Raw genomic sequence first — 14,791 nt, 5'->3', positions numbered from 1 at the left:
TGGGGAGGTCGATTATCTATCTTCTGAAAAAATACACATTACTAAATACATAAAAATCACCAATGAAATGCAAAATTAAATCTATGAAAGAGGTGTAGGTGACTGTGGCCACAGGCAGCCATTTTTTTTTTAACAGCAAAACACACATCACATTTTCTAATTTTGCAACTTCTGATGGAAAGTTAGCCCATGGAAATTTCCTTACAAAAATTGTGAGGACTTCAATGGTTCCCAAGGAAGGCAGTTTTTGCTAACGAATAGCTTCCAAAGAAGTTTTTAATTGCACATGCCTGACTTCTTCCAGAGGAAAAAAAATATATTAGCAAATTCATACTTAGTGTTCTGTTGCTTTTAAACAAAAGACAAAGGTGACACTACGCATTTTACTGTAGCCCAATAAAGAACAGGTTTTAAGAGCAGAGGTCGAAACTTAAAACACACGAAAGCACAGATTATCACCACCATCACGATCATCATGTTATCTTCGTCACTGTCACCCTAAAGTCTGGATTAGAAAGCCCCGTCACCTGAAAGTAACGGGTTACCCAGATGCACACAGAGTAATGATACAGATTTTTGTTCCTCCGGGGCATATTACCCTTCTGAGAAGCAGGTCTGCGGACTTATAGAATATTTCTCAAATGTAAGACATGGGGAAAAGGCTGCTTTCATTTTCAATAACATAATTCTCGGCTACCGTGTAGATGTAGTTCATACTCATGAACTAAAACCATAACTGCAAAGTTTATAACAGCACACATCACGTATCATACAGGCGGTACAGGGGCTAAGCATCCTGTGTTCTCACAAGCCAGGAGGCCTTGGGAAAAATCCCTTTCCCGAAGGCTTCAGTTTCTTCTCATGCGGACGGATGTGAAAGGTCCTCTGATTTAACATTCTATAGCTCCATGCTTCTCCAGAGTTCGAACGGAAGCCACGAGGGTCTTGTTTTCAACACCAAGTGAGCTAAGAAGTGTTGGGGCGCCTGGGTGGCGCAGTCGGTTAAGCGTCCGACTTCAGCCAGGTCACGATCTCTCGGTCCGGGAGTTCGAGCCCCGCGTCAGGCTCTGGGCTGATGGCTCGGAGCCTGGAGCCTGTTTCCGATTCTGTGTCTCCCTCTCTCTCTGCCCCTCCCCCGTTCATGCTCTGTCTCTCTCTGTCCCAAAAATAAATAAACGTTGAAAAAAAAAAAAATTTAAAAAAAAAGAAGTGTATTTCTTTTCTCTCCTCACTCCCTTTTTTTTTTGACAAGTTGAAGCACTTCTTTGATTTTGAATCAAGCCTCTTCAATGACTTAAAGTAAAAATTTTTTAAAGCCTGCTCAGAAATAAAAAAGTAAAGGGCCAGCGAAAAAGATACGGCGTTGAACTCTAAAAAATCCCAGTGACATTAGAAGTCAATGAACACCGTGCAGAAATATGGCTTAGATGATAAAAGATTGAACTGGATTTTAATTGTCTTCGCATCTTTTTTAGTGAACGTCAGGGCTGGAATATCGGCCGCTGAAAATCGCCAAAAAATGAGCTGTTATCTAAAAAGCCAACGGCACAACACCAAGGGAGGAAAAGAGGTAGCCAAACACGCCTTCCCAAATCATAAATCAAAGGGCAAAAGTACAATATAGCAGAGTAAACCCTAACCAGACCACAAAGAAGGTTTCTCTCCATAAACATCAGATCAGGCAGCTAGAATGATTACCAGGCTCTCCTGTAACTGTCACCTGTGGTGGGTCTAATTACAGGCTACAGGCTAAGGCAGGCATGCCCGCATTGCACACGGCAATAAAAGGGCCATCGGCTTGCCAAGCCCAGCCAGACAACGGAGAACACACGCCACCTGATGGGGAGCCCCAAAGATCAGCCAGAGAGACTAATAAAAATGACAGCTTAGAAACAAACGACGAAGCTCGGACCACAAAAGAAAAAAAAAAAAAAAAAAAAAAAGACGGTATCAAATTAGCCAGAAATACAAGGACTGAGCAACACTCTTCAACAGGTCCAGACCAACGCAGAGAATCACTTAGGACTGTTTTCACACACTCTGGGGCTCTTTCTTCCTCTGCTTCTATTTCTACATATTCTTTTCCATTTTGGCATCGTGCAAGATGCTTGCATCATCCAGGCGTCACATATAGAAACAGAGGGAGAGATGGAGAAGTACTCATCTCTATAAGAATCACAAATAAAATCCCCCGGACATTCAGGGGCTATTGACCCGGGTTAGAGACTTGTTAGTTCCCTTCATTCCCCTACCGCTGGCTGCCTTGTGGCCCTTTTGCTGTAGATTAGCACCCACTCTGGATAGGCAGCCTTGAGAAAAAGGTAGGAAAAGGCACCTTAAACGAGGTTATGATGAAGGCGGTCTATGGACTGTACCCTCTGATGGGGACCTAGGCTGTTACAGTCAGAGGAGAAGTTAGAATAAAAAGAAAGCATTATCGGGGCGCCTGGGTGGCTCAGTCGGTTAAGCGTCCGACGTCAGCTCAGGTCACGATATCGCGGTCCGTGAGTTCGAGCCCCGCGTCGGGCTCTGGGCTGATGGCTCAGAGCCTGGAGCCTGCTTCCGATTCTGTGTCTCCTTCTCTCTCTGCCCCTCCCCCGTTCATGCTCTGTCTCTCTCTGTCTCAAAAATAAATAAACGTTAATTAAAAAAAATAAAAAATAAATAATAAAAGAAAGCATTATCTGGTAAAAAATGGTCTTCACTGATTCTAGCACCCTTCCAAGAAGCACTCATTAGAAGCCTACTGTGTACCTAACAGGTACACAGGGCCTTTTTCATTCTGGAGCTCCCAGGGTCCTAATACGATCCTTGTATCATACAGCCACGTTACACTGAATGTGCCTTTAGTGTTTGACATTAACCTGAACTATTAGGGCATAGAAATACAATTTCTTCACCTTTGATGTGAAGAATTAATTAGGTTAGGTCAAACATGAAGAATATTCTCACAGCTCATAGCTTTTTTTTTTTTTTTTTTTAGTACTCTCTAGCTTTAAAGATAGAACCACATGCTTTGCATTTGGTGGTTCCAAGCACGTGAATCAGCATTAAAAAGAGGTGACTCTTGAACGCTAATTGTATGGCATATAATACTATGATTTGCACTTCTGCCCTGTCCTGGAACAGGTCCTCCACAAGTCCTCACATAACATCCTTTGCAAGGAAGCGGCAACTACGTGCCTACGCGTGTGCGTGTGCCTGCTTTAGAGAGGCCTCTGAGTTAGAACAACACCGTGCCTACCGATCGTTATATCAGATAATAATCCCTACCCACATGTGTAGCCCATTGAATATTTTTAAACTATCCTCATGAATAGTATCTAAGTTGATCTCCAAAGGACAAATTTGATTTTTCTTATGGAGTGCTTTAATCATTGTGTGGCACCTCTGTGGTTTCAGATGTAAGAGGGTAGGGGAGAGAAGCAGGCGGGTGGCAAGAGAAATGGGGAGAGGTGCTGGGGAGCAGCTGGAAGGAGGGGCAGATGGATGACAAAGAGGAAGAGAGAGGGATGAATGGAGGGAGACGGGGAAAGAGAGAGGGGTGCTGGATAAGAGACCAGTAAGGACTTAGCACGGCAGTTTCATTTTTGTATCTCAATATCTAACAGTACATGGGACACGAGACATGCAATGATTGTGGAAAGTGAGGAAGGGAATGAAAAGGGCAACCCTGAAGAAGGCATTGGCTAAGTCAAGGAGTGACATCGTCTCAAGAGGCTTTTCTTTCGCAAAGATTTAAGACCCTATGCTCAGGACCAAGTTTAAATGAACAGTGTGGGTATCTCTGGACAGTAGAGAGACCTAGAACTAGCCTGAATTCACTGCAATCGGCCAAAGATCATGGCCCCCAGCCTGAAAAATCACAGAAGGCAGAAAATGTGTGTGTCTGAGCGCATCCCGATAGAAAGTGTAGGGGAAGCAGTAGGTAATGACAGAAGCATTCCCATACAGAGCCTGGACCTATAATACAGAAGTGAGAGTTAACCATTCACTTGCTATCGAATGGGGCCATGTGAAGACTGGCCATGTATGCTCTTCCAGGAATTAAAAAAAAAAAAAAAAAAGAAGAAGAAGAAGAAGATCTGAAAAAAAAAATGAGATCTAACGCTTACTAGTCAAAATTGGGACGCTCCAAAATGCCACCTGATTTCAGTCCACATAGCTATGATTCTGTCTGAAAGTGCAATTCAATTGTAGAGTGGAAAATATAAACATGAAAATACGCGAGAATAGTGAAGAGTGTCCTTTTAAATTTTCAACAGATAATCTTTTAATGCAATTACTATAATTTTATTAAATGGCATAATTAGTTAATGCCTGAGAAGTTGTCAATAGAAGGTACAATTATGTTGTAAAAATTATAATCACAATGGGCAACTGATGGATTGTTCTTATGAAAAAGTGCTGGAAAAAAAAAAAAACCCTTAAAATATTTTTGAAGGTATACTATGTAGTCCTCTGTGAAAACGGAGATTTGGGAAATCATCTTATAAATGTTAATAAAACAATAAACTGTCAAATATCTTCAGCATTTTATACAATATATTTATGTACATTTTGAGCATATGTATGGACGTATACATTTAGAATGTCAAAAAATATCTTCTCCTCCAGACAAAATGGTTATTATAACTGGATTTTTTTTCGGCTTTAGAGAAATACTGTTAACCTTGAGCTGTAAGTGCAAGAACACCTACCAAACATGCAGGAATGTCTGTTTTGCACATACAACTGACTTCTGGTGGATATGAAACCACCACCAAATGTTTGATCAAATGCAGGTGCATCTAGCTGTAAATAAATTGATGATAGAACTTAAAGAAGAAGTAAATCTTTTAGACACAGTGAACACATAAATATCAGAAGCATCAAAAAGATATGGACCAGCACTATTTTAATAGTCCTACTTGAAACAAAATTCCACATGATAGTGGTTGTGCGTAGCAAAGTAAATTCAATCTGAACGTTCTTCAGGCCACGGAATGGATCATGGACAGAAGCAATCCTCAGGATCTCCTATGAAATGCTAGCTAAGCCATTCTCACAAAATCTTCCATGGGGAAACTTTGTATTCCCCGAATACCTTTGCTTCTTAGTCTGTGTGTGTGTGTGTGTGTGTGTGTGCATGTGTGTGTGCATATGTTTAAGCACATGTGTGCGTGTGGGTTGAAAGGGTCCATTCTGTTACTGCTGCTGTTGTTTTTGAGTTCAGTGTGAAATCATTTCATATTTCTCAACATCCCAGGATCTCTAAAAGTGAAGGATTTGTGTATGTTAAATATGGGACATCACTAAGAAAGTGGGGAATGGTATTTTTTAACCTTACAGGGAGGGGCTGGGCAGGTTGATTGATGCTTTAAATTATGTATCATTTTGCAGGCCCTGTCGACCCTGAAGAAGAAATTCTTCATTTTTCTGACACTCAAAAAATTGAGGGAAAAAGTCACAGATGTTAAAATCATAGCTTTATGAAGAGACCCATTGATATATGGTAGATTTAGATTGCTTTTTAACATCAAACGTCCAAGTAAAAATTTAATAAAATAAGGAATCCATCAATGCCCCACAGACTTGCCTCCCCTGCTTGATGCAATAGGTGTGTGCCTGAAACACTAGTGGAAAAATGAAACAAAAAATGCAACCCTTTTTTACAGCATTAGGAGGCCTTGGTTATTTAAAATAATCTTCTGATGATGCCATCTGTCAAGTAAATGTTTTTTTTTTCTTTTCTTTTTTTTTTTTTTTTTTTTGGTCATATGAAAAAAAAATAATTCACTTAGGCCACAATGCAACTTTAGGTCTCTTTACAGACAATATTGGGGTTTGTTACATTCAAGTTCCCAATAGAAAAACAAAACAAACAAACAAAAACCCCACATGGATGGTTGGTTTCACAATATAAATATCACAACGCAGAATTATCTTTTGAGAGCAAATTCAATTCATCTTAACTATCTTTAAATCACATATTTGTACTGAAATACAGGGATAGACAATAGAGCACCCATTCTCCGCCCCCACACACTAGAAATATGGGTCTATTTCTCTGAGAGCTGCTGTTTTAAGACATCTGGAAGGAATGCATTAATGTAGATACGTAGATGAATGTGCTTGGCTCTACCCATCCCTTATTTTGAACAACCTGGAATTCTCAAAAAGAATCTGGCAAAAGTGTAGATTCCATCCATGACCCTTTCATGGAGTGGTTTTCAGCCTTCACGCTCTCTTGAAAATCCTTCTCCATCATCCAAGAGCTTCCCCTACAAAGTGGGTAAAAATAACTCAGTCTCCCACATGGGGCTCAGTCTGGAACCAGGCACTGAGATTTTCCAGACTATCAAGCTATTCCAAGGATGTCTTAACACACATGATTCCCAGGGTCTGGGCTGTTCTCCGGAGATAGTACAGACATTTGCACCTTGTGCTTCTTTAATTCTGGCTCTATCTCTTGTGAATACGATGATCATGACAGAGAATTATTCCCACTCAAATGATGAGGGTTTTCTTCCCCCCCCCCCCACAAGGCATCTTGGAAAAGGCTTAACACCCACTCATAACATCTAAATACATATCTGAAATGACCGATATAGATGTCCCTACAGTCATTATCATCTATCTAAATACAAGGACCATAATCACTGCATCTTGAACATCAGTGAGAGGTAGTATAGCCCAATGGTTAAACACATGGACTCTATAGCCTGGTGATTTGGGTTAATATCCCAGCCCGTGCTTCTTAAAAGCCCGTGAGTTCTGATACTCTATTTTACCTCTTTGGGCTCATTTTTGTCATCCGCATAAAGAAGGTAATAACCGATATCGACATCAGCAGGGATTGGTGAGACTTCTAAATGGTAACACTTGTAAGATGCTTCGGACTGTGCCTAACACACAGTAAGCTCTGAAACATGAGCTATTAAAGACCCCGAGAGGTCAAAGTCTATGTCTGAGAATGACCACACGCAGGTCTATGAAATACCACATGTAATTACAAATCCAGTCATAGGGAAACACACAGATGTGCTTCTTCGAGGCATGATTTTTAGTTACCTTTGACCCCTGTCAATAGCTGACATCTCCTATGAATTTGTTTTGCAATTGGAAAAAGCTGAGAATATGACGTTCTGAGCAGAAGAAAAGAAAAGAAACGGATATTTAATTGAAAACAAGTAAAGCTCAGGAAACGCAATGCAGTAACACATCTAGAAAACCTGGAAGAAACAGAAAGACTCAAAAGACATAATGAGCAAGATTTTCCGCAGTCATTCTAGCAAATAAAGAAAACTGAGCCTGCAGACGCATGGTGTGGAATGGTTTGCTCTGAAAAAAACCCCAATTTAATTGCTGACGATAACGATGAATTAAACATTATATAGTCGCATTTGCTTGGCAGGTGTCAGCGAATTAAAGACAACTTTCCTCTCGGAGTATTGAGAAGACGGCCACCCGTGTAAGTGGACAGGGGATTAATCCCATGGTGGAGAGGTTTACGCCTGGACAGTCTAATAAGATAAATCCTTCAATGTTTGTCCACCCACTTGTGACCAAACACCATGCGGACTTGTAGCTTGATAGGCTGCTTGTCTTTAACCCTGCTTTCAACAAGATATGATATATCCATATACACACCCATAGGAACCTTTAGAAAATGCATGCGTTGCTTTCACAGAGTCTTAAAAATTTTTTCTAATGTTCATTTTTGAGAGACAGAGACAGAGTGCGAGCCGGGGAGGGGCAGAGAGGGAGAGGCAGACAACAGAATCTGAAGCAGGCTCCAGGCTCTGAGCTGTCAGCACAGCGCCGGATGCGGGGCTCGAACCCACAAACCCTGAGATCATGACCTGAGCTGAAGTGGGACGCTTAACCGACTGAGCCCCCCAGGTACCCCTGCTTTCACAGAGTCTTAATATTAATAGCCAGAATACAACTGAACACGATCCTACAATGTCCATGCTCTGCATCATCTCAAAACAGAGACTCTCACGTGATGTCAACAGGCTATTTTACGTCATCTGACAGAACAGAAGTTAGAAAAAAAATGCCTTGAGTTCTGCCCTTAGCTTACAACGCTAGAGTCACTTCCTGGACCTCTAGGGGAAGGAGAAGCCCCACTAGGAACTGGCTCAGCAAAAATGGTTCCTTTCACACCTGTGCAGCGAACCCTCAGGTACCACTCATCCTCGTTTCGGATACAGAAAGGCCTTCAAACGCCATCCTATTGTTTAGTAAAACCTTGGCCTGAGACCTTGGTTCAGGTCTGTCCTCCGTAGATCACAGGAGGGAAGCAATGCGCACCACCAGGGACAAGTCCGGTGCTCTCCATCTGGAGGCAGCGATGGCTATAAGAGCAGAAGTGTGGCTTTGGCATTACGGGCTCCCCTTCTTCTCTCTCTGGCCCAGGTCACCTGAGGATCCAACACTTTGCAGAAAGACAACCCTTAACGGAGTCCACGGAGGCAAGGACCCAGGACCCCAGCCAAGGGTGGCCCCTAAGCTTGATATCGCCCATCCGTACTCTACAGGTGGCTAACCTAAGTAGGTAGGCAAGAGCCACAAAAACGAAATATTTTCCCCCCAAATGAAGGCTTGGATGCCCATAATCTTAAAATATAGTAAGGGAGACTAACATACATATATATATGTTAGTCTCCCCTACTGTATTTTATATATATATACATATATATATTTTATATATATACATATTTATATTTATTTTAAATTTTATATTTATTTTAAATTTATATTTATATATATAAATATGTATATATACGTATATACGTATATATGTGTATATATACATATATACGTATATATGTGTATATACGTATACATATATATGTATATATATATTTTTTTAATTCTATCCTAAAAATATTGTTTTTGCACGCTCTTGCCTTAGGAGCAGAAATAGTCTTGGAATGACCATGACGGTAGGGCTGGCCGAGACATCCTCTAATAAGATACACTTCATCGGCTTAGGGAGGGGAGATACCACCTCTCCGGATCTGTCGTATCGCTGACATCTGCCACGGCTGGCCCAAGCAAGCCTGGGATGAACATTCCAACACGGAATTTCAAATTAAAACTGAAGACTGCCTGCTTTTAAGGCAGCACCCTCCGTTCCCGGACCTTCAGAGAAAAGGCGCATGTGCATCATTCTTAAATGACTGCACGGTTTCACCGATGCCCAGTGGCAAATGTCCCCTGGCACACACCGACAGTGGAGACTCCCAGCGTCTTCCAAACCCAGGTATTCTTGCGAAGTCACATTGTGGCGAGCCAGCAAGAAGAGAGCCCCCTTTATCTTCCGTTTTGTGGGCCACGGGGCCTTGAAAGGATGATGTGGCCGCCTGTGGCTGCCAGCCTGGCCATGTGCTCCCCGGTGCGGTGGCCGCAGGGACGACCCTCACACCGGACGGAGCACAGGGGGCCCCACTGCCAAAGCTCCCTTCCCGTTTAGAAGCGCCCCCCCCCCGCAGCAGACAACCTATTTCTATTCATTTGTTCTAATCTTTCCTCAGATCAGGCCGGCAGCCCATTAATCATTTCTGTCACACCCCTACATGAGCCAGTGCAATGGAGCTCTGTTTTTCTAAAAATCACACTGCCAGAAATCAAGCTCAAGAAGGAGGAAATCCTCTCCTCCTCACAGGGGCTGGCTGGGGTGCTGACTGGAAGAAGCCACCAATTGTGTTGACTTTCCTCTTTTGCCCAGAATCACAAGAGAACATTCCGTGGAAAGTTTTTGAAGAGAATTCAGGTGGGGAGTGAAGGGGGGGGGGCGGGGGAGGCTGCAGAGGAAGCCAACGCATGAAGCCCCCAGCTGAGGAGAACGTAAGAAAGGGAAGAAGATGAATAAATGCCAAGACAAAGACAGATACGGATTAATAACATTCTTACTCATGTTTTTACTACGGCCGATTATTTTCAGCAACTTCAGACCAAAGAAAAAGTATATTAAAGGTCAAGGTCGCAGCCATGAGAGGCCTGCTACATCTTGAAGCAATGAAAATCTAAAATTAATTAGACCTAACAGAATGTTCTCCATGGCAAAGAAAAAGCCTCTTGTGGAGCTGGTACACTTGCTTATGGAATAACAGTGGGAGTGACCTTGAAGCCACAGACATCATAGGTTTTTTTTGTTGTCGTTTTGTGTGTGTGTGTGTGTGTGTGTTTTAATGAGGATATGCCTGTGGGGTAGGAGAGACCAATGACAATTCAAACAAACAAACAAACAACAACAACAACAACAAAAACCAGAGACAAGATGGATCATGATTTACCAATGATCATGACTCAGAATCACTCACACATCCCTATCAGGCCCTATTGTGATGTTTGCACCTTACACAGATTAATGGCGTGATATAAAAGGCACCAGATTAGCAGTGGAGAGATTTGGTCACGTCTGACAAGACCAATCTCATCAAGAACAAGTCCTTTTGCGAATGGCGGAGAATGTCCAGAGATGTAATGTGAGGGGCCCTGCACCAACTTTCAAGGCCTCGTCAGATTCCTGGACTCTCAGGGGTTAACTTGGGTGATTTTACGATCTCTTGCTGCTCTGCTGAGATTCTGTGATTTTATTACACCTCATAAGGTCGGGCCAGCATCATCAGAGAGAAGAGCGCATCTCACACACATCAGTCACTCTCTTTTGTGGTGCTGGGTCACCATGTAATGGGAGGTCATCAATTATGACTCAAGTGGTTTGATATGAATAAATTTTGGGATCAAATTGGTGAATACTTACTCAACACATAAATTAGAGCAAGGTAGTCATGTGATTTTTCACCTGTCCTTTTTCAAAAAAAACACTGGCATTCACTGGGACAGGGGGAGAGAAATGTATACCACGGAGGGACTGATACAGACACAGTTAATGCTAATATAATAATCACCACCATGTACAGAGACACATTCTTTTTTTTTTTTTTTTTTTTTTTTTTTTTTCAACGTTTATTTATTTTTGGGACAGAGAGAGACAGAGCATGAACGGGGGAGGGGCAGAGAGAGAGGGAGACACAGAATCGGAAACAGGCTCCAGGCTCTGAGCCATCAGCCCAGAGCCCGACGCGGGGCTCGAACTCACGGACCGCGAGATCGTGACCTGGCTGAAGTCGGACGCTTAACCGACTGCGCCACCCAGGCGCCCCCAGAGACACATTCTTAAGTGAACAAAAACCATTTAAAAATATCTAAACGTTGGATCTCTTAAATTTACTGATAGCCTAGGAGTAAGATTTGGGTAATTTAAAGGATTTCCAATGGCAAATCTGATGTAAGTACACTCTTACGAAGACATCTCCAGTATAATCACCCATGCTGTGGTGTATTTCGGAAAGATGAACGGATACCATTTACGGTTTCCTTACAGGTGTGAACTTCAGCTATGTTGAACGCGTGTTATTCTGCTTCACGTCCGTAAAATAAAACCCATCTGCATTTGGATTTGGGACTCAGAGGCAAATCATCTGAACATAAAAAAGGAAGCTTACCACAAACGCTACTGCACTTCTTAACGTGGATTCCCACTGGAAGCAGCTTTTAAGGAACTGTATTGTATTCCACATTGCCATGGTGATTCTTTTCACACGGTCTACATCTCTTGATAAGATCTAATAAAAAAAAAATGGAAAATGGAACTAGATTTAAATACTCCAAATATTCTCTTTAGATCAGGCAGCTTGGGCATTTAACTTATTTTGTGTATAGCTGCCAATTAAAAAAATAATAATAGAAAGCAAAAGTCCTAACACCTCTTCTAAAAAATATATATTTTTTAAATACGATCATCCAGAGAGGGAAAAACATACAATGCATTTTACAGCTCTTTTGATGGAGAAGAGCCTGTTTCAATAGTGTTCAGGACAAAACTGAGCTGGTAAAAGCTACAGCAGCCTGGCATTTCATGTGTGCGTGAATTTGTGTGTGGTGGGGGAGGCAGGGAGAGGGAGGGATAGGTAGAGAGCATGGGAGTGAATATCTATTTTAGTTTGGAAGTAAATGGATGGTTTTACTTTGGAAACTAAATGTACAAGTATTCTAGCTCACGTAGTCCAGGAAAAAAAAAAAAAGCCTATAGGAAAATATAATTCTGGGAGGAGAACCAGCTCTCCTACCTCCTGGCTGTGCAACCTCGGACCCGTTTCCTAACATCTCTTGTCTTCTACAATGGGGTCCATCTTGGTATTAACCTTGCAGACTGTGAAGAAAATTTAGGGGCTCTGTGGCTGTCACATGGTAAGTGATCTCAAGCACTCGGATCATAAACACAAGCTTCAACTGTGTAAAAACATGGCGACACAGTGGCGAGAGGCACGTGGGGAGGATCCTAACATACCCCAGGATCTCAGCCCCCCAGTCCCCTGATGCTCTCAGAGCTCAAAGCCACCCCACGTGGAGGTCCTGTTTGGCAAAGGACACGTCTTTTCTCCCAGTTGTACCCAGATTCATTTCAACTTGTTTGCCAAGCAGCTACCCCACCTACCTCCACTTGGGTTTTAACTTGCAAGTAAATAGGGCACGAGGCAGTGGTAGTGGAGGAGGAGGAGGAGGAGGAGGAGGAGGAGGAGAGGGAGAGGGAGAAGGAGAAGGAGAAGGAGAAGGAGAAGGAGAAGGAGAAGGACAAATGACATTTACTCAGATTACACCCAACACATATTACACTCCATGTTATGGCAGGCCGAAAGAGAACATCGGGATGCTCCCTTCGAAAGACATTCCAGGCCCTTCCCAAGTGTGCCCACAAGTTCATGGGAAACAAAAGGCTGAGGAGATGCATTTATATTTAACTGCTTTATGTAATCCACAGCTGCTCACCCCTCAGGAAATGGTGGAAGTAATAAACACTTTAAAAAAGGGACACTTTGTTCTTTGTTACACAACTGAAGAGGGACAATAGGTACCGAGTGAAATTCTGAACGGTGTCATCGGAATAAGACAGGGAGGGACTCTGAAAAGAAGCATAAAGGTCACGGTAAAAAAAAAAAAAAAAAAAAAAATTCAAAACTTTCCCTACTGGGCCACGATCTTCACTTTTTATTAAACTGATGAGAGAGGAATTAAGGGAAACAGGCAGCGGTGGTGGGGGGGCGGGGGGGGAAGCAGTTAACTCATAAGGAGGTAAAATGCCAACATATTCCAAATATTTAGACAATAAGAAAGTGGCAGGAGCAGGCCGTGGGTGACCTCCAGGCTAGACGCCCCTAAGATCCGCTGGGCTGATCCACTGAAGGACTCTCTGGGCACAGCACCTCCCGGAAGCCTTGGAAGGGCAGACAGGGAACTGGCTCTACCTGAAGGAGGCTAGGCACGTCCAGTAAATTCGGGAGAACGTCTACAGAGGCTGACACTAGGTTATAGAACGATCCAGGAGATCAATGGGCGGCTGACTCCTTCTGCTTCATCCAACATAGGTTTCCAGTCTTTCCCTTCTTTTTGTGCTGACTTGCTTTGGGACAGATGGGAGAACAAGGAAGGAGTGGGGCTGGAGAGAAATGCTGGGGTGGAGGAAGAGAGAGAGAGAGAAGACGGAGACATGGAGAAGGAGGAGGAGGAAGGGGAGGAAGAGGAGGGTGGGAGGAAGGAAGGACGGAAGGGAGGGGAGGAGGGAGGTGGGGCGAGCCGCTAAGTAATGACTAATAAGCACTTCCGGTGCTAAGTGTACTCGCAAGCCAGTTGACTGTACCCACCTACCTTCTTGGACAGCTTGCGGCTATCTTCAACAAAGCGCTTTTCTCTGGGAGTAAAGGTCCTAATACTCGCCTTGACCTAGAAAGACATCATTGTTGAGAAAGAGGAAAGGGCAGCATTTAAACGGACTTCATTCTCTTCTTTTTCTCGTTAATGACTGGGAAGAACGTGGAAACCAGTATCTTCTGATCCCAAGGTCCCCGGCAGGGAGCAGAGAAATGGAGACTAATCTCTGGGCTCCGCACGTGTTTCCGGGGATCTCATTTCACCAGCTAGTCACTTGGGCAGGTGAGACAGGATCCAGGAGACTCTGGAGTGAGCTGTATCCACTCTGAAAATCACCAGAGGTGTTTTAACCACGGCCCAGAGTGGGTTCATGAAGTTCTTGGACTAGTCGCTAAAAAGCAAGACTTCCTTCTCAGGGTTTTAAAACTGTATTTTTACCAGGAATACTTGGTCTGTGAAAACCGGTCTCCAGCTTATAGAAACATCTTTCCACCGAGAATCTCATTTCCTCCCAAGTATATGGAAAAATAAGGAGATGTATCCTCTGAGACCCATCTTATGGGGAATAAACTGAGGCTGAGAGAGGTGAAACGGTTTGTCCCAATCACCATACTCTAGGGAAGTCTCAAGGAATAAAATTCAAGTCCTTCTTCATCAGATGGACAACTGGAAAATCATATAACTGGCATGTATTTTTCGTAAAGATTTCCTCCCTAAAACTCAGGTTTCACCTTTGTGCATAATCTACACATTAAAAAAAAATTTTTTTTAATGTTTCATTTATTTTTGAGAGACAGAGAGAAACAGAGCACAAACAGGGGAGGGGCAGAGAGAGAGGGAGACACAGAATCGGAAGCAGGCTCCAGGCTCTGAGTTGTCAGCACAGAGCCCGAAGAGGGGCTCGAACTCACAAACTGTGAGATCACGACCCTGAGCCACCGTCGGATGCTGCACTCACTGAGCCACCCAGGCGCCCCTGTGCGTAGTCTATACTCAAGTGCTTGTCAGAAGAAAACAGGAAATGAAGGGTCATCTGTGGCACAAGATACACTTAGGATTTTCCTTGAAGGCAAATCAACGGGGGGAA

The 14,791-nt window shown here is 43.1% G+C and overlaps 1 protein-coding gene across 9 annotated transcripts in view; it reads right to left on the bottom strand.

Moving 5' to 3' along the window:
- Positions 1-14,791, bottom strand: part of MCTP2 (multiple C2 and transmembrane domain containing 2) — a 241,814-nt gene that overhangs the window by 63,778 nt on the left and 163,245 nt on the right. For all 9 annotated transcript variants that reach the window (XM_045448744.1, XM_045448743.1, XM_045448740.1 and 6 more), the window contains 2 exons: positions 13,702-13,776; positions 11,502-11,621 (listed from right to left, as the gene is read on the bottom strand). In XM_045448744.1, the coding sequence (XP_045304700.1) occupies positions 11,502-11,621; positions 13,702-13,776 (195 nt within the window). The remainder of the gene's footprint in view (positions 1-11,501; positions 11,622-13,701; positions 13,777-14,791) is intronic.

The sequence above is a fragment of the Leopardus geoffroyi genome, chromosome B3 (assembly GCF_018350155.1).
Source record: "Leopardus geoffroyi isolate Oge1 chromosome B3, O.geoffroyi_Oge1_pat1.0, whole genome shotgun sequence".
NCBI lineage: Eukaryota > Metazoa > Chordata > Mammalia > Carnivora > Felidae > Leopardus > Leopardus geoffroyi.
Note: the sequence above shows the minus strand (reverse complement) of the source record. Positions and strands in the feature narration are given on the sequence as shown.